The sequence below is a fragment of the Oryctolagus cuniculus genome, chromosome 11, assembly GCF_051225735.1.
Source record: "Oryctolagus cuniculus isolate XC-2025 breed Fujian yellow rabbit chromosome 11, ASM5122573v1, whole genome shotgun sequence".
Lineage (NCBI taxonomy): Eukaryota > Metazoa > Chordata > Mammalia > Lagomorpha > Leporidae > Oryctolagus > Oryctolagus cuniculus.
In genome coordinates, this window is record NC_142877.1 from 55527948 (window position 1) to 55547665 (window position 19718).

Genomic DNA, 19718 nt, shown 5'->3' on the forward strand with positions numbered 1-19718 from the left:
CGGGCAGAGGTCAGCCGAGCTTGAGGGAGATGCTTGGATAGGCCACGGATTCTGGTTGGGGCACCTGTGTTTATGGTCTTGATGGTGGGAACAGGAGGGGACTCCCTGAGTGGCTGGGAGGTCTTCTGGGCGGGACAGCGCTGGCTGCGTGTGCTGAGGACAGCGGGCCCGACTGAGAGCTTTGAGTGGAGGAGGACACTGACCTACTGTGAGCAGGGACTGGCGGGGGAGCTGAGCGGGGAATGAGGCCCCCGAACCTGCCCTCCTGCTTCCCGAGAGGCACTTGTGCTGGGCCACCTAGGAGGGGGCCACCTGGGAGAGGGGTGCCTGGGAGGGGGCTCCTGGGAGGGGCTGCCTGGGGGGTGCCTGGGGGGGCTCCTGGGGGGTTCCTGGGGGGTGCCTGGGGGGGCTGCCTGGGAGGGGCTGCCTGGGAGGGGCTCCTGGGAGGGGCCGCCTGGGGGGCCGCCTTGGGGGGGGTACCTGGGAAGGGGCTGGCAGCCTGGCCTGGAAGGTAGGAGAGAACAAGCTCAAGGCTAGGGGGTCAGCAAGCAAGCAGGAGAGGAGGCAGCTGGGAGCTGAAGGGGGAATTGGGGGGTGGGGCCTCTAGGGCCGGGGGCCCTGGGGATCCAGTCCACAGGTGGGAAAGATCAGGGCTGCAGAGGTCGGGGAGGGGGGCAGCCGCACGAGGACCCCTCCAGGTCCTGGGCCTGAGCACTTCTGAACGCCTTCCTCCCGGGGCTGGGCAGACCTCCTGAGCCGAGGCTGAGAGCATCCTCCCCCTGCCCCTTACAGGACGGTGGGAGCCCGCCATGTCGCCTTGGTGTTAACCTTGATGAGGGGCTACAGATTGTGAGTGGGGGGAATGGGGAGAGAGAGGCATGCCCCCTGTGGCCTGTGATGGCTTCCTTCCTAGAAATCTGCTGGTGCTGACGGGGATGAGGTGGGTGTGCATGAGGGGAGCCTGTGGGGTGCGGTGCCAGGGGTCTCATCTCACCTTGTTCAGTGGGCAGCGTGCGTTAGGGGCAGTGGGGTGGGATCCAGCCTGACACAGGGCGGCCACCTGTAGGTGGCCGTGGGTACTCCCAGTGCTGCAGGATGGAGGCTAAAACCACACACACACACACACATGTGCACAGGCTGTATCTTCAGCAGTGGGTGCACATGGGCTCACTCTGCAGAAGCAGGGCAGGGGGTGCAGCGGGTTAAGCCACTGCTTGTGACACGGGCATCCTATGTCAGAGCACCAGGTTCCAGTCCCAGCTGCTCCACTTCCAATCCAGCTCTCTGCTATGGCCTGGGAAAGCAGTAGAGGATGGCCCAAATCCTTGGGCCCCTGTACCCGCATGGGAGACCCAGAAGAAGCTCCTGGCTCCTGGCTTCAGATCGGTGCAGCTCTGGCTGTTTCAGCCATTTGGGGAGTGAACCAGCAGATGGAAGACCTCTCTCTCTCTCTCTCTCTCTCTCTCTCTCTCTGCCATTCTCTTTATTGCTCTGCCTTTCAAATGAATAAATAAATATTTAAAAAGCAAGCAAGCAAGATATGACAGGACAGCATGCCAGTTCTTCAGTTTATTGGGTAGTGGGAGAGCAGAGGCCAGAAAAGTGGGGGAAGCTCCTGCCGGGGGAGAGGGGGAGGAAGCCCCCTCTCCCTGGGGAGGGGGCTGGAGGCTGCCCGAGGTGGGGGCATTCCCTGGTGGCAGGCCCCTCTCCAGCAGGACAGAGGTGGCCGTGAGCCGGGGGTGTATTCTCAGAACACAGCAGGGGAAGGCTCAGGCACACAGCGTGCTCAGCTGTGGTGGGCGTAGTGGCAGGGCTGGCAGGCAGAAGGGGCTTCTCTGGCTCTCTTCTCGGCCACCTAACACCTGCCCTGGCAGAAGGAAGTCCCTCCGCAGGTGGTGTTGAGCTGGCCGCAAGGTGCGCACAGGCCGGTGCTCACGGCCACGTTGCCGGTGCAGGGGGCGCTGCACACGCTGCCGGTCACCGGGCGGGAGCCCGACACGCACAGGTCCCCGCACACGACCCCGCCCCGGGAGCTGCTGACACCTGCGAATGGACATGGAAGGGAGGAGTCAGAATTGTGAGGGTGGGGTGGGCGGGGCTGCCCCTCCCCTCGCCTGTAGCCCCGCCCCCAGGGCACCCCCGCCCATCTCAGGTAGCCCCACCCCGGGAGCTGCCACCCACGGAGGACAGGGTTGGGAGGCCGGGCTGATGGCCACCCCATCTGGCCCTCTCCTTTGGCCTGGTTTATCCAGCTCTCCCTGGGGAAATTTGCCAAGAGCTTTGGTCCCAGTCCTGAAGGTGGGATGGGTGCCCACCCTACGATTCTCCATACTCACAGACATTCACTGCACCAACGCCTTCACACAACCTGAGTGAGAAAACACGGGGGAAGGGGAGAGAGAGAAGTCAACACGAGCCCATCAAATGCCCCCTGGGTGCCCTTGTGCACCAGGGCACGGTACTTAGCAGGGGATAAGCTGGGTTTCAACTCCTATTTGTCCGTCATCTGGCTGCATTTGTGCAGTGAGCAGCCCGGGCAACCATATCTGGCATGCCTGATGTGGGTTAGGCTCCACTTTAGGAAGGGCAAAGCCTAGTATAGGAGTTTGCTCAGCCAAAGAGACGGCATGTGGACCCTGGAAGAGTTGAGGGTGGGCCACCTTGAGGATGCTCTGAACTGAGAGGCAGGATATGTAGGTGCTCATCCAAGCAGGACCCCAGACCTCATGCAGGCTCTGGCCTTGCAAAACGGAACATGTGCCCAAGTCCCAGTCCCCTGAGACAGGGACCCGATCCACCAAGAGTCTACCTTGGGGCCAGTTCTTGGGACTGAGGCTGGGACACCTAGGGGTGGCGGAGGTGGGGTGGGATGGGGTGTTATTTCTATGCTAGTGGAGTTCAAGGCCAGGCTGGGCAGAACCCCCACCTCTGCTCCTCGCCCTCCAGCAGGCGGCGGTAGGTGGCGATCTCGATGTCCAGGCCCAGCTTGGAGTTCATCACCTCCTGGTACTCCTTGAGCAGGCACGCCATGTCCTGCTTGGCCTTCTGCAGGGCCTCCTCCAGCCCCGCCAGCTTGCAGCGGGCGTCGCTCAGGGCCGCCTCGCCCTGCTGCTCAGACTGCGTCACGGCCGCCTCCAGCTTGGTGTTCTGGGGACCCGCAAGAGAACAGGCTGGGTTCTGCTCCCTGGGCCTCTCTGCCCCTGGCCTGGGCTGCTCCAGGCTCTCCCATCCAGCTGGGAGCACCCTTCAGACAGGGCCCCTGGCCATCCTCATCCGGTCTCCCTGAGCGACCACCACCAGGGACTCCAGTCTGGCCAATGGGCTGGAGGACGAGTGCTGGGGTTCCCACAGGGCTCGGGCCCCGGCGCTCCGGCCCCGGCACAGCTGGCCGTACCTGGCACTTGGCGTTCTCCACCTCGGCCGTCAGCCTCTGGATCATGCGGTTCAGCTCGTTGATCTCCTCCTTGGTGCGGCGCAGGGTCTCCCCGTGCCGGATCACCGTGGCCTTCATCTCCTCGCACTGGGGTGGGGGGGTGGGGGTGAGCACAGGTGCCTCTGAGGCTCAGCACCCACGAGCCCTGCCCTCAGGTCAGCACCACCGGGATGGCGCGGGTTGAACAGTGCTCAGCCTGTGCACCCACATGGGGCGGCCTGTTCTCACCACCCTCAGGGGGCCGACCCCAGCCTTCTCCAGGGACGCCCCGTGTCCCTCCCACTTGGTGCCCGGGGTCACTCACCTTGCTGCGGTACCAGGACTCAGCCTCAGCCCGGCTGCGGGTGGCGATGTCGTCGTACTGGGCCTTGATCTCGGCCACAACGCAGTCCATGTTCAGGTCCCGGCTGTTGTCCATCTTGACCACGACCGAGGTGTCAGAGATGTGGGCGTGCAGCACGCGGATCTCCTGTAGGAGGCAGGGCAGGGGGAGAGAAGTAAGGACAGCCATGTTACCTGGGTGGGCTTTCCCTCATCGGCCAATACCCATGAGCCCCAGGGGTCACGCAGAGCCGCCTCTCGTGTCTGCAGTAGAAAAAGCCTTGAGTGGAACCTGTGTGATTTTTGACAAATAGGACGAAGCTTATAGAAGGAAACACGGTCCATCTCCGATGCTGGCTTCTGCGATCGTTCGGGCCCGTGGTCAGTGTGCTGAGGGTACTTCCTTGGGGTCTCAGCCCTGCTCTGCGGTCTGTCTCCATCCTCCCAGCCCAGCCTCATGAAGGGGGCCATTGGCCGCCAGAGAAGATCCCGGGCCCGGGGGTGGGGGTGGGGTAGAAGACCCCCGAGGCTTCCCTAGCGCACAGCTGCCCCGGAGCGCCGCCTCCTGCACCTGTCTCACGCAGACTGTCTATTCCTCTGCCGTGGATTCCCACGTCAGGCCTGGTCCACGCCTGGGGCTCCCATCAGCCCGTGGCCATGCCCACCGTGGCTGTTGGCCCCTCACCTCCTCGTACAGCTGCCGCAGGAAGTCGATCTCCTCCGTCAGCGCCTCCACGTTGGCCTCCAGGTCTGAGCGGCGCAGGTAGGCGCAGTCCACGTCCTGTGGGGGCAGTGACAAGGGGCTGTGAGGCCCACTCTTCTTGGGGACCTGATGGCAGGTGGGCAGGGCACAGGGGAGGCAGTGGTGGCCCCCCCACCCAGGGGCAGGGAGGCACAAACACTCACCTTCTTTAGGGCCACAAACTCGTTCTCTGCTGTGGCCCGAAGGGCAACTTCCTCTTCGTACCTGGTGTGGATGGGGCAAACAGGCCCCTGTATGCCAGCTGTCCACCCTGGCTGTGGAGCTGGCAGACAGACCGGCCATGCTCCAGCCCTGCCCTCCTGCCCACCCCCTGCTTGCGGAAGAATGGGCACAGGGCCCAAGGGGAGCTAGACTGCAGGTGTGAGAGACTGGAACACAACGGGGACCCAAAGCACCTGCTACCATGTTACCTCCGGGCTCTTGGGCAGCGGTGGGGTGGGTGTGGTTGCTGCGGCTAGGAGGGTGGGAGCTGGGAGCTGTGTGTGTGAGCCTGTGTGTAGCTGGGATCTGGCTGTACTCACTTCTTCTTGTAGCCCTCCAGCACCTCCTGCACGTGGTTGAGCTCCGAGGACAGCCGCCCGCTGTCGGCCTCCACGCACTCAGCCTCGCGCCGCAGCGTCTCGACGTAGCCCTCAAACAGCGGCTCTAGGTTGCTCTCGCAGCACTTGCGGTTCTGGAAGAACTGCAGCTTGGTCTCCAGCAGCTTGTTCTGCTGCTCCAGGAAGCGCACCTGTCACCAAGACACAGTCTCAGTCTCTCTCCTTGCAGAACCAGGGAGGGAGTGGTGGTGGTGGTGGGAGGGGTCCCAGTGCCAGGACCGGAAAGCCCTTAGCTCTCTGACTCAGAGTCGTCGCCCGTGCCAGTTGTGTTGTTTGCCAGGTCACCACCTGGAAGCCCTTCCCGAGAGCTGACCTGTGATCTCTAAGGCTGGGTACCAAACGGGAAGTTGCAAACCTCGCCGAGTCCAGGCTGCTCCACTCATTGGCGCTGTGCCCTTGGACCAAGCATTTGATACCTGTGTACTCTGTGGAGACCGCCGCTCACGTCACAGTGTGAATCAACCCAGCCCTGGTTCATAAAGCCCCCCCACGCTGGCCTCGCCACTGCACCAAGCCAGCTGTGGTGCCAGGGTGCAAACGACCAGCGATCTTTCGAGAAAGGCAGTGCATAAAGGGAGAAAAATGAAGTTGGCGCGGATCACTCAGATCTTACAACAGCGCAATCAGCAAAATGGCCTGGGGTGGGGCGATGCCTGAGTTCCAGCCCCTTCCTGCAGCTGAGGCGTGGGAGGCCAGCGCACCTGAGCTCCCAGCTGCACCGGGAGGGCTCCTACTTCTGAGCTTCCGTCCTGCACGGGGTCTCCTCTCCCTGTCTCAACCACAGGGAACATTGCACATCCATCTCCCTGCCGTGATGCCAGCCCAGTTCTCGGCTCAGAGACATCTGTCCAGTAACTTGGCCGGACGCCTAGTAAGCCCTTCCTCAAGCTATCCTCAGTCCCTCATCCATGCATGGGGGAAGGCGATTGTGGACTGGAGTTGGCCTCTGGCTCTGCAGATGGTCTCAGTCAAGTCCAGGCCACACACAGTGGCCACTGGCATGGGGACCCAGCCCATTCTGTGGCCCCTGATCCTGAGCCCCAGGCACTGTGGCTCAGACAGACAACCCAGCACTGCTGCACCACCCAGCACTGCTCAGTGGCCAAGGCTCCCCGTGGGACAGAAACAGCTCCGTGCCATCCATGGGATCCGCTTCCAGGCAGTCCTCCAGGGTCACCCTCACTAACCCTGCCTAACACAGGGAGCCTCTTGTTGCTGCACAAGTCGTTATTTGGCCCCAGAGGCACTGGACAGCCACCCCGTGGCCCTCTGCTCTTAGGGCAGTGCCAACTGCTAGCACTGACGGCTCTTTCCTGCTCCTGCTCAGGTTCCAGTTTTCTCTATTCCCACGCTGGTACCGCCTGTCTCTGTCGCTGGGTCCTCTCTCTTTGGCCTGGGGGCTTCCACGGCAAGTGCTCCCCTGCTGGCTCCCACCAGTGCCCACCCTGTGCAAATTCTCAGCATTAGTAGGGATTCAGGCAAGGCACAATCCAGGACACCGACCTTGTCGATGAAGGCGGCGAACTTGCTGTTGAGACACTTGATCTGCTCCTTCTCCTCGTGCTTCACGCACTGCGCGTTGGGGTCGATCTCCAGGTTGAGGGGCGTCAGGAGGCTCTCGTTGACAGACACGGTGGTGATGCAGGGGGCGCTGGGCCCGCACACGCCGCCCGAGCGGTAGCCGAAGCTGCGCCCGCAGGAGCCGGCGCGGAAGCCTCCGCCACAGAGGCTGCGGCTGCCGAAGCCCCCGCTGAGGCCGCGGTAGCAGGCGACGCCGCGGTAGGGGGCGGCGGTGATGCAGCAGCGGCCGGGCCGGGGCCCGCAGGCCGAGGCGCAGCTGAAGTTTGCAGGGCGGAATCCGAAGCCACAGGTCATGCTGACGGCGAGGAGGTGCCTGGACGGTGGAGAGGGCGGCAGAGGCTGGAGCCAAGGGCTTGTGCTCTCTGGGCTGTGGCGGGCCCTTTTATGCAGCAGGCGCCGCTGACAGTTAAAGGAGCAGCAAAGAGACAGGAGCTGTGTTTTATGGGCTTGGCATCAGCCCGGCCACTTAAGCGCCACCCCGGCTTGCCTCCACTGTGGCTGCGTCCACACTCGCTGGCGGACAGGTGCCGTTTCATCTTCAAAGCCTTTTACGAGCTTCCTGGTCGTGCGGCTCCTCCTGCTGGCACTGGTGTGGGATGAGAGGGGCTGCTGAAGGCACGGAGCAGGTGGCACCCCCTGACACCCGGCGACCTGTTCTGAGCCTGTTCCCAGAGCCCCTTGCTGCACGGGCTTAGCTGGGCTGGGGGCGGAGAGGGGTTGCCTTGAAGGTCTGAGTTAGACATTGGGCTAAGTCCATTCAGTCACCCCTCCATTCAGGAAGCACTGACCCAAGCCCACTCTAAGGACACACCAGGCAATGCCAGGTCCCCGCCGAGCCCTGGGGTGCTTTTTTTTTTTTTAAAGCTTTATTTATTTGAATGGCAGAGTGACAGAGAGGGAGAGACAGAGAAAGAGAGAGATCTTGCATCTGCTGAGGAGCCAGGAGCTCCATTTGGGTCTCCCGTGCGGGTGGCAGGGACCCAAGCTCTTGGGCCATCCTCTGCTGCTTCCCCAGGTGTCTTAGCAGGGGCTGGATTGGAAGCAGAGCAGCCTTGCAGGATGCCGGCGATGCTAGAAGCAGCTTCATCCACTGAGCCACGACACAGGCTTGGTGCGGCTGCGCCCACCAGGGAGAAGGAAGGAGACTCTCAGGGGGTGGAGTGGGGGACAGACACTGGGGTCCTCATGTGAGATCACTTCCTCCCCTCGCACCCCAAGGGACAGGGGCTCATGTGGCTGCTTAAGCTACTGAGTTGCCTTCATCCCCCCCTTATTCCCTTGGGCCAGGGCAGGTGACGGCTTTGACGGCTGGCAGAGGGACCAAGCCAGGAGGACCCCCTAACCCATGGACCTGAGCCGTAAAACCCTCTGCCTTGGTCGATGACTCCTATGGGCGGCTCCCGACCCAGCCACCGCCCAGCACTGCTAAAAATAACCCTCCACGCGGCCTCACCTTTTGCCCTCTGCACTCCCTCTAGGATGTGTGGGTCAGGGGTGTCCCAGAGTAGGGCTTTGGGGTGACCGTGGAGGGGGCCATCCTTTGTATGGGGTCTGGATGTGGCCAGATGAGGGTGCCGTGGGACTCTATCAGGGGCTGAGCCACGCCCACCACAGATCCTGCCCTGCACGTGGGCTCTCCCAGAGTCTAAGCCCGAGCTGGTATGGGGGGGATGCCACGGCCCCGTGGTTTGGGGGGTGTGGCTGGCTGTGGCTGAGTGGCGTCTGGGGGTCCGGAGCACCTCTCAGGGTGGGGGCTGGCCCTTGCTGCTAAACCTTGGCCTGTTCAGAGGTCAGCAGGGCACCCGAGAAAGAGCCACCTCTTGTCTCTGCCCGCACTGGACTGGTGAGCGCGTGGAAGGTTCTCGGCGTGCTGCAGTGCCGCCGGCGCCCAGGATCCCGAGGGGAAGCTGTCTGTGTGTCCCCTGACCTGGCTCATCTACCTCCGCCTGGCGGGCTCCCTGTGGAGTTGGCTCCTGCCCTGCAAGGTGCTGTGTAACCACCTCTTTCCCCCATCCTGGGGCTGGGAGAGCTGTCAGGACCTGAGTTGATGGCTGAATGGACCCCAGAGACACAAAGCCACAGTCCGCAGGCCAGTGAGGACTCCTCCTTCCATGTGCAGTCAGAGTGGCCAGCCACACCCACCGGGGGCCCCCGGGGAGGGATAAGCAAGTGCCACCTCCCTGCCCCCCAACCTCCATGCTGACCCCGGGGCTGGGGCTGGATTGCACGCGGCCAGCAGGGTCTTGCATGGGGCAGTGTCCCAGGCCAGTGGGATGCCTGGGTTAACAGAAAACAGCCCGTAGCTTTACAAGGGCGCTGTGGCCACCCCAGGAAGCCCTAATTGGCCCAGAACAAAGGGCAGTGGGGAGACACACAGGAAGCTGACAAAGAGACGGCAGCAGGCCAGGCTGCTCCCCGCCACCATTGGTCCCGCCCTGAGCAGGGGCCGAAGGGCTCTGACTGAGCCGGGGCTGCACCCACCTGCCGTGGGGACCATCCCACAGTCTGCCCCGGGGGGAGACTGTGCACCCTGTTGCCTGCTCTTCTGACTCCCGCCTACCTCCCTGGGCTGGTGGCCAGCACGGGGCCTGTTTCTAACTGTGTTTCCTGCCTGGCTTCTGACCTATGGGGATGCTGACTAATGTCATTTCACCTTGCCTTAGTATATATGGGCCTCTGGTTTTTTTTTGTTGTTGTTGTTCCTTTTTTTTTTTTTTTTTTTTTTTGTAAAGATTTTGTTTGAGAGGCAGAGCCACAGACCAAAAGAGGGAGAGACACAGAGAAAGGTCTTCCATATGCTGGTTCCCTCCCCAAATGGCCGCAATGGCTGGAGCTGAGCCGATCCGAAGGCAGGAGCCAGGAGCTTCTTCCAGGTCTCCCACGCAGGTGCAGGGGCCCAAGGCCTTGGGCAATCTTCTACTGCTTTCCCAGGCCACCTCAGAGAGCTGGATCGGAAATGGGGCAGCTGGGACTAGAACCGGTGCCCATATGGGGTGCTGGCACTGCAGGCAGCGGCTTTACTTGCTACACTACAGCACCGGCTCCTGTCCTGTCTTAATGGATTTTAAAAACTATTTATTTATTCATCCATTAATTGATTTAATAGAGAGGCAGAGAGAGCTTCCGCCTGCTGGTTCACTCCCCCAAATGCCTACAACAGCCAGGGCTGCGCCAGGCTGAAGCCGGGAACTTGGAACACAGTCGAGATCTCCCCCAAGAGTGGCAATGTCCCATCCGCTGAAGCCACACCTGCTGCCTGTCGGAGCCTGCACTGGCAGGAAGCTAGGGACCAGAGCCCGGCTACCCCAGTGTGACACGGAGACCTCTTGGCTGCCAGGTCAAACACCCCCTCCCCCATGAATTTTTAGTAAATAATCCTGTGACAAACACCAGTTAATGCCTTGTTCGGCACATCCCACTGATCTCCAAATACATTTTTGGAGGTGGGGTTGTTGGGCCCTGGGGAGTGTCTCGGCCCTGGGTGTTTTTGCCTGTTGGTGGCTGGGCTGGATGTGGCTGCCCTGTTTTGAGGAGGAGCCACCTCCCCCCGCCCCCCAGTCCCCCAGTGGCGACACAGGAGCTAGGAGTCAGCATTCCGTCTCCGGCAAGCCTTGGTTCTTTATCTGTCGAATTGGGATTATAATCCGGGGCCGCCAAGCCTCTGTGAAGACCAGCTGGGCTGGTGCACGGGTGGAAGCTCATGGAATGCACGAGGACAGGGCTGGGTGTGCGCCCGGCTTCCTCCCCCAGGCAGGGGCTCCTGTGCCTGTGGCCGCCAGTATTCTTGCCACCTCGACACTTCCAGTTTCGCCTCCTGGAGCTGGGCTCACGATGCAGCAACAAGACCTGTGACCGAACTGAGAAAATACAGCTTGTAGAACACGCTCAACAGCTGACCTGCGGACATCTCCCTCCCACACAGCTCTCTAACCCAGCCACCTGCCACACAGCTCCCTAAACCACAGCCACCTGCCACACAGCCCCCTAAACCACAGCCACCTGCTACACAGCCCCCTAAACCAGCCACCTGTGGAGACAGGAAGTTGCAGGATTGCACGCCGGGCAGGGGACGACCCTAAACGAGGACCTTCAGGCACTCGCCAGTGAGCCTTGTAAGCAGGACGAGGATGCCCACTGGCGAGCCGTGCCCTAAGATGCTGGCCCTTCCTGACCGAGAGAAGAAAGGTGCATTCCGGATCAGAAGAGAAGACTTACAACAGGCGTTGTCTTCAGACCACGGATCCACCACAGAGAAGACCCCACAAAGGAAGGGGTGTTTAGCCTAATGGTAAGGCGCTCGGATCCCTCAGGCTGCCTGGGCTCAGTTCCTGGCTCCAGCCACCGACTCCGGCTTCCCGCCAGTGCACACCAGGGGTGGCTGCGGTGATAACGCCAGAGGCTGGGTCCCCGGCACTCCTGTGGAGGCTGGGATAGAGCCCTGGCCCAGCCCCAGCCATCGGGAGCACTTGGGGAGTGAGCTGGCAGACGGCAGACCTCTCTGTCTCTCTCTCTGCTGACCTGTCAAATCAATAGAAACCAAAGAATACAAGAAAAGGAAGAAAACCCAACATAATCAACTGATAAACTATAGAGATAATGGAGTAAGCTGAGTGGGGCTGCCAGATACAAGAACAACTTGCAAAAACCAAAAGCACTTAAAGAATCAGTACCAACCAGTTAGAAAACAACCAGAAGATCACTTTTTAAAAAAGAATTATTTTATTTATTTGAAAGTCAGAGTTACACAGAGAGAGAAGGAGAGGCAGAGAAAGAGAGAGAGAGAGAGAGAGAGAGGTCTTCCATCTGCTGCTTCACTCCCCAATTGGCTGTAACAGCTGGAGCTGTGCTGATCCAAAGCCAGGAGCCAGGAGCTTCTTCCGGGTCTCCCACATGGGTGCAGGGGCCCAAGGACCTAGGCCATCTTCCACTGCTTTCCCAGGCCATAGCAGAGAGCTGGATCAGAAGAGGAGCAGCCAGGACTCAAACCATATGGGATGTCGGCACTGCAGGTGGTGGCTTTACCCGCTACGCCACTGTGGTGACCTCAGCACTGCCACATCTTAATACGGACAGAAAAGATATATTTACAACATAATGTTATAAACTATTTACAAGATCTTTATGAAGAACAATATAAACATCTTATGAAAAAGCATACAAAAACTCTGATTAAATGGAACTTTATCACTTTAGGAATACTTTGATCTTAAGTTATAAATTCCCTGTAAATGTCTTGGTAGGTTCAATGCAAACACAGCAGCAACTTTAGCTGGACTGAGTTCCTGGTTCTGGCTTCAGCCTGGGGTCACTGGGGGCTTTAGGAGGGTGAGCCAGCAGGTGGGAGTTCTCTGTCCCTCCTGCCTCTCAAATAAATAAATGAAGGGACTCCTACAAATCAACGAGTGAAAGCAGGGCACCTAGTAGGAAGCCCCCCAAGGATCTCAGTGAGTAGCTCACCAAAGGGAAAGACCAAATGACTACTGAGATTAGCAGAGACATGAGGACTGTCCATGGACCTTAGAAAGACCCAGGTCAATATTGGGGATAGCTTTAAACATGTGTGTATTTTTATTGGAGAGAGAATATTACACTCAGTGGCTGACTCCCCAAATATCCACGGTGGTTGGGGCTGGAGCTGGGGTTGAAGCCAGGAGCCAGGAGCCAGGAACACAACCCAGGGCTCCCACATGGGTGGCAGGGACCCAAGGCCTTGAGCCATCACCGTGGCCTCCCAGGGGTGTGCATTAGCAGGGAGCTGGAATAAGGGACAGAGCCGGGGACTCACACCTAGGCACTCGATATGGGATGTGGGCATTTCAACCATTAGACCAAATGCCCGCCCTGTGTCATCCGAATGACAAGGGTGGGAGAGGTGGGAGGAGGGGCGCCCCGGGGCCCTGTGGTAGGAGTGTGGCTGCTGGCCACGGAGCGTTTCCGTGAGTGCAGGTGGGGTGGCCCTGTGGTCCGGCGCCCTGTTCCCGAGAGCCACGCGCCACAAAGCAGGGGCAGAGCGGCTTTCATCCGAGGTCCAGATGAGAGGTGAGCGAGGTGAACGAGGACCACAGATGGCACGGAGATGGGTAAAATTGGCGAGTGCATCCTATGGAACAGAGCAGAGAAGGCAAAAGAGACAAAAAAAAAAAAAAAAGTAAAAACCAGGGGCCGGCGTCAGCCTAGCAGTCAAGATGTTGGAGTCGGAGTATCTGGGTTCCCTGCCAGGCTCTGGCTCACGACTCCAGCACCTGCCAGTGCAGACCTGGGAGGCAGCAGTGATGGCCCAACTGGGGATTGGTGGGCAGGGGGTGAGCTGGGGAGCCAGACCCACAGGTTCTGTTCAGGAAGTTAATGTGTGGTTGGTGGGGGCTGCGGGGGCTGCCCAGGGCGGACAGGGAGCTGAGCACATGTAGTGAAGCTGCTGGGAGACAGGAAAAATCCTAGCAGGAAAAGAGCCAAGGGAAACCCCTCTCCATGTTCCGCAATTTGCAAGGGCTTCCTGTAGGCAAAGGGCTTGCCCAGGTGGCAGCCTTGGGGGCCTTCTGAGGCCAGGCTAGAGCGCCCTCTAGTGGGAGTGTTGTGGATGTCCCGAAGCGCGTTTGCTAAGGCAGCTGGGCAGGTTTTGGTGTGTGGAACCGGGTGCCTGTCACACAGGCGTGGTGCGGCTGGCTGAGCTTCTGGAAGAAGACAGATAATGACGTGTATTTCAGGGCCAGCTTTGCTTCCTGTTTGCACCCCCCCCCCAAAATCCTTGGTCCTTGGCAAAGCTTCTGAATTATTGGTGGTGGTGGTGGTGGGGCATGTCTGGGTTACATCACTCTTCAGGGGAGGGGCTGGGAGCCGTCAATCTTTCTGGGCAGTAGAGACCAGGGTGGCCTGCTCTTTATGCCGTGGGGTCTGTGAGTCTTCTCATCCCACACATCCACCCCGTGTCAGGAGGGATGCCTGGGCCACAGGCTCAGTGGCTGCCTCCCCCAAGCCTGCCCCTGGGCAGTCAGCTCCCAGGAGGCCCCCTATGCTCCTCCGCTACCTTGCGCTGTTTGGCCACGTCTTGCCCACCACGTGCCATGTTGGTACCAGTAGCATTGCAGCCCTTTGCCTCGGCCATCCTCCAGGACCATGAGGGCAGGTAGCTGGGGCCGAGAGAGCTCTCTGAACGAGTGCTCGTGCTCAGCTCCAGGCCTTGGCAGCACTTCTGAGCCCACCGGAAGCATCTGGGCTCCTGCACTGCTCACACAGACCTCAGCACGGCCCCGGCTTGTGGCCTGTGCGCCCTGCGAGTTTTCACTCTGGACTTCCTAGGAAGTGTAAGAGCTTCTGTCTCCCAACCCCTAGGATGGAGGGGACGCCCTGGTTGTGACACCCTCCCCACCAGCTCACATGTGGGGAACTGGATCCACACATTGTGTGCTCGTGGTATTGGATGAGGGGTCCTTCCTCGGGAGGTGACTGGGAGAGCAGTGGTCATGAGGTCTCCTCCCTTTGGGTCGCCCCAACCCCCCAGGAGCACAGCTCCCACCTCTGCCCTTTGCAGGGTGCAGCTGTGCCCTGGCCCTTTCTTGTCTGGGTTCCAGGAAGTGGTGGGGCCTCCGGGACCACAGTGCAGGCCCCTTCAGGGCCCACTCTGGGCAGCCCCCTCCCTTCTCGGCATGGAAAAAGGCTCAGGGAGCATGTGTGTGGCCGTCTTGGTGATACACAGCCAGCTCAAGGCCAAGGTAGAGCCAGAACCCCAAGTTCCTGGCTGCGAGGCCGGGGCTCTCTCCTGTTTATTTATTTATTTGACAGGGAGATGGGGAGGGGTGGGTTCCATCTGCAGGTTCACTTTCCAAATGGCTGGGAGCTTGGAGCCCTGTCCGGGTCTCCCACGTGGGTGGCAGGGACCCAGCCTCTTGAGCCGTCATTACCGCCTCCAGGAAGCTGGAGTTGAAGGCAGGATGCGGGTGTCCTCACTGGGGCTAAGCCCACCCCGGTACTCACCACTTGAGGAGTTGCTACCTCGCCTCGGCTGTCCCCTCCCAGGCTGCAGAGTGATGACAGCGTGCAGAGCTTTGGGCAGGGGGACATCGGGATCTGACCTGCACCGTGAGCCCGCAGCAGTGGGATGCACTGAACGAGCAGACAGCTTGTGCACCCGGGGCTGCGGCTGGGGTACCGTGATGCTTTCCAAGGACTCTTACTTTATCAGAGCCCGTGTCGTCCCCGGGGAAGGGCCGCTGGCCGGCTTCCTGCCGCCTCATTCGTTGTCTCATTGTTCTCTTCTGATGCAGAATGGGGCTTTGGCTGGCGAGCTGGCTTCTAAGCTCGACTTCTGGGGAAGCAGGGTCCGCTGTACCCCAGGTGCAGAGCAGGAAGCATTCACAGAGGTGAACAAGCACCAGCCACTGTTATCGTGGCAGGGGGGTGACATGCTGAGTGCTTGTCATTAAACAGGGCGCAGTGGCAGCTGAGGACCCTGCCCCACCCCCACCCCGCCTCCGCCTCCGCCCAGGTTCCTTCTCTCACATCCTTGGGTGTGCAGCCCGGAAGGACCTGGCTCTTCCCCTGACTCTGTGTGACCAGTGCATGTAGCAGAGCCTTGGGGACGGCTGCTGTGAGAAAGATCCAGGATACGTTAAAGAGTACTTGGAGAACTTGAATGAAAAAGTGAGTTTGAGGGCGGGCACCTGACCTGCTGTTTAAAACACCTGTTAGGAAGCCTGTGTCCCACGTCAGAGGGCCTGGGCCTGGGTTCAATACCCAGCTCCTGCTCCTGACCCCCGCTCCCTGCCGATGCGCACCCTGCGAGGCAGCCATGATGTCTCAAGTAGTTGGGTCCCTGCCAGCCATGGGGGAGATCAGAAGTGAGTTCCCACGCCTGGTTTTAGCCTTGGCCCAGCCCTGGGTGTTGTGGGCATTTGAGGGGAGCAAACCAGTGGAGGAGAGTCTTGTGTGTCTGTCTCTTCCTCTTTGTGTCTCTTTGCCTCTCAAATAAAGATTTTTTTAAAAGTTTTATTTATTTATTTGAAATTCAGAGTTACACAGAGACAGAAGTAGAGGTAGAGGTAGAGGTAGAGAGAGAGAGAGAGAGAGAGAGGTTTTCTATCCACTGGTTCACTCCGCAGATGTTCACAATGGCCAGAGCTGTGCCGATCTGAAGCCAGGAGCCAGGAGCTTCTTCCGGGTCTCCCACATGGGTGCAGGGGTCCAAGGACTTGGGCCATCTTCTGCTGCTCTCCCAGGCCATAGCAGAGAGCTGGATCGGAAGTGGAGCAGCCAGGACTTGAACTGGCGCCCATATGGGATGCTGGCACTGCAGGTGGCGGCTTTACCTGCTACACCATAGCGCCAGCCCCAAATAAAGTTTTTAGAAAGTGCCAGAGACCAGCTGTAGCCAGTCTAGGGGTCCCAAGCTGTGAGAGGTGTCGGCGCTGGAAGAAATGAGAGACTCGCAGCAAGGCTGATGGCACGGCTCTGGCTCTTGAGCACCAGACCTGATCTTTATACCGTAAGTCACACAGTGATTCTTTCTTCCTGCAATAACAAGTCGGCTGTCACTTTCATCTAGTGACAATTTCTTTGAATTTCTAGGGCATTTTCAGAGTGTGGGTTACTATCACAGACAGGTGTGAGATAACGGGCTGCCCACACAAGCCAAGGCCTGGAGCGCTATTGAGCTATGCAGAAATTGGTTACAGAAGCTAAACTGTTACCTCCCTAATCTAATCTAATCTTTACTAGAGGCCCCAATGTTTAAAGCAGGCCCTTTTTAAAAGGTATCCCCTCTTTGCAGTTCTTTCTGTAATTCTAATTTCTTTATTGTACTTATCTAAAGGTTCACTTAGATCTAATCTTCAGCTTTGACATCCTAACCATTGCTGTATTTGTAGCATATATTGAATTAAAGCTTTAATAACATTTATCTGTATTCTAGTGGGAAGTATATACCAGGGATCCTGTTGCCTTTTAATTCTTTTCCACAAACAGCTCAACCTTGCATAAAGCATCAGCCCTTCTCCTATGCTAGCATTTGATTTGATTAGAATTCTACAAAGCAATGGACTTTTTGGGGATAATGAGACTAAGCATTCTTCCCTAAAATTAGGAACACAGCAATCACTAGCAGGACCACCAGGAAGCTCCAGCTTGTAGGTCCCAGCAAACCTAAAACCACCAAGAGGACCGCAGCTGTCCTCACGCCTTGCTGAGACAGACCTTCTGCTGTGACCTTGTCGGCCAGCTGAAGTTGCCTTGGCTTTGCCAACACAGGATGTTTATGTTGGTGCAAAAAATGGAAATCCATGCGTAGTTTTCTCATAATATGCATTATGTGACATTTTTAAAAAATGTATTTACTTGAAAGCCAGAGTTAGAGAGACAGAGGTCTTTCATCCACTGGTTCAGTCCGTAATTGGCCTCAATGGCTGGAGCTGGTCCTTCATGAGCCAGGAGCTTCTCCTGGGTCTCTTATGTGGGTGCAGGGGCCCAGACACTTGGGCTGTTTTCTGCTGCTCTCCCAGGCGCATTAGCAGGATGGGAAATGGAGCAGCCGGGGCTTGAACTGACACCCAGTGGGATGCCGGCACTGCAGATGGTGGCTTTACCCACTGTGCCAACAGTGCCAGCCCTCCATGAACTTTTTGAAGACTGCTTGCCTGTCTTTGGATCCTGCCATTGGCTGCCCAGGGAACAGTTCCAGGTGTCCTCTATCCCAGGTGCAGGGCAGGGCTGTGTTCCTTGCCTTGTACAGTGGCTGTCCCAGCCAGAGTGATGTGGTCCCTTCCAGCCATGACCACGTGACATCATGTGTGATGTGGCCTTGGGTATGGCCAGTGTGATGCCCCCAGACCCTCCTGTCTCTGCTGCAGCAATTGGACACGTGCCAGGGAGTGGTTCCTCCAGTGTGACTGCTCCTGTGTCCTGGGTGAGTTTATCAGGAAGCTGAGCACTCCGTGTGAGTCAGAATGGAAACGCAGGTGGGCGTTCAGTGTAGTGGTTAAGATGCTGCTGGAGGGACTGGCGCCATGGCGCACTTGGTTAATCCTCTGCCTGCAGCGCTGGCGTCCCATATGGGCGCCGGGTTATAGTTCTGGTTGCTCCTCTTCCAGTCCATCTCTCTGCTGTGGCCCGGGAAGGCAGTGGAGGATGGCCCAAGTGCTTGGGCCCTGCACCTGCATGGGAGACCAGGAGGAAGCACCTGGCTCCTGGCTTTGGATTGGCGCAGTGCCAGCCACTGTGGCCATTTGGGGAGTGAACCAACAGAAGGAAGAGCTTTCTCTCTGTCCCCTTCTCTCTCACTGTCTATAACTCTACCTGTCAAATAAATGAATAATAATAAAAAAGATGCTGCTGGAGGGACTGGCGGTATGGTGTAGCAGATAAAGCTGCTGCCTGCAGTGCTGGCATCCCATATGGGCGCCAGTTCGAGTCTTGGCTGCTCATCTTCCCATCCAGCTCTCTGCTATGACCTGGGAAAGCAGTAGAAGATGGCCCAGGTTCATGGGCCCCTGTACCCGCATGGGAGACTGGGAGGAGGCTTCTAGCTCCTGGCTTTGGATCGGTGCAGCTCCGGCCATTGCGGCCGATTGGAGAGTGAACCAGCGGATGGAAGACCTTTCTCTCTCTCTCTCTCTCTCTCTCACTCTCTGCCTCCTTCTCTCTCTACTCTGACTTTAAAATGAATAAATAAATAAATTTTTATTTTAAAAAAAGATGCTGCTGGAGGGCCTGGGTTCAAGTCCTGACTCCACTTCCCATTCCAGCTTCCTGCCGACGCACACCCTGGGAGGCAGCAGTGATGGCTCAAGCCACCGCATCCCTGACACCCACAGGGGAACCCTGGATGGCGTTTCTGCCTCCTGGCTTCAATCTGGCCAAGGCCAAGCTACTGCAGGCACTGGGGGAGTGGACGGGCAGATGGGAGGTCTCTGTCTTTCTGCCTGCTTTTCAGAGAAATCGCCATGTTGGCTGTTTGCTGCCTCCTTGCAGCCCGGTGTGGCTGCCCAGCTCCCTCCCGTGCATGGAGAGCACTGAGCAGATTCCGTGCACGGCCAGCACGAGGTGCGAGTGGTGCTCTCTCCTCTTCTCCATCTCCATTTCCCATGGGCTTCTCGGCTTCCACATGTCCAGGACTGAGCTCCAGCACCCACCAGAGGGTGTGAAGTCTGCACTTCTCCTGCTCTGCTTGTTGAGGCTGCGACCCCCTGGCCCCTACCGCCTCCCCACTACTCCCCCCTCCCTCGGCGCTGCCCCAGGGCCCTTGCACCTGCTGCAGCCAGGAGAGCCAACATCTGGGCCAGTAGGTCAGCACACCCCTCGAGATCCTCGTGGCTCCTCTCCCCTTCCTTCTCCGCTTCCTCTCACCCTGTCTTCTCTCGGGTCAGGTCCAGTGCCATCGCTCTTCCCATTCCAAGGGCACAGGGGTCTGTCCCCTCTGTGTCTGGTCTCAGGGACACCCGGGTTCCTCCAGTGCAAGCTTCATCTCCCCCTGCGTGTGGGCTCAGGGCCTCGCACAGGTGGCGCCTTGGCCCTTGCCTGCAACGCGAAGCCACATTTTCCCTTGGCGGTGGGCCTGGTGGAGGGAAACCCTGTGGGCCAGGCCCGGTCTTTCCTGTGACCTGTCACTCAATTCAGCCAGGGCTGCCCGAGGCCCTCAGACACGCTGAGGAAGGTCCCCAGCCACGCTGTGTGCCTCCCAGGGGGCAGCGTAACGAGTGACCTCCCAGCCATAGGGAAAGACCGCCTGCGGGGGGGGGGGTGTCACGGAGCATGTGGGATCTTGTCGGGACAGGGGGCCCTTCTGTCTTGGCCTGCTTGGAGGATAATAATCCCCTTACTCCTCTCAGGGGGAGGGCCCAGGGGCTTAATAACTGGGTGTAGGCCCGAGGTCCAGAGGGCAGTGGGCAGGTTCCTTGGGATGCAGGGTCCCCTTGACCTTGCCCATGAACAAGGCCGAGTTTCAGTTCCCTCTCTGTCTGCCTAGCGGGGGATCCCCACGCTCGTAACCGGCATTAATGACTCCCTCCCGCCTTTCATGTTGTGTGTGTGGGGG

General features: G+C 59.0%; 1 protein-coding gene across 1 annotated transcript; it reads right to left on the reverse strand.

Annotated features, from left to right (window-relative positions):
- Positions 1 to 1556: 1556 nt before the first annotated feature.
- On the reverse strand, positions 1557 to 7054 carry LOC138843002 (keratin, type II microfibrillar, component 7C). The gene is made up of 9 exons (XM_008256696.5): positions 6620 to 7054; positions 5039 to 5247; positions 4661 to 4721; positions 4440 to 4535; positions 3738 to 3902; positions 3395 to 3520; positions 2927 to 3147; positions 2337 to 2368; positions 1557 to 2043 (listed from the first exon to the last, which is right to left on the reverse strand). Exons 1-9 carry the CDS (start codon positions 6989 to 6991, stop codon positions 1856 to 1858), a joined length of 1470 nt encoding a protein of 489 aa, XP_008254918.3. The 5' UTR covers positions 6992 to 7054; the 3' UTR covers positions 1557 to 1855.
- Between the last annotated feature and the right edge of the window lie 12664 nt (positions 7055 to 19718).

Coding starts and splice junctions, on each gene's coding strand:
- LOC138843002 (XM_008256696.5), bottom strand. CDS start 6,991: ATGACCTGTGGCTTCGGATTCCGCCCTGCAAACTTCAGCTGCGCCTCG. Junction 5,248..6,619: donor TCGCCGCCTTCATCGACAAG/GTCGGTGTCCTG, acceptor TCTTGGTGACAG/GTGCGCTTCCTGGAGCAGCA. Junction 3,148..3,394: donor TGGAGAACGCCAAGTGCCAG/GTACGGCCAGCT, acceptor GCGGGTCCCCAG/AACACCAAGCTGGAGGCGGC.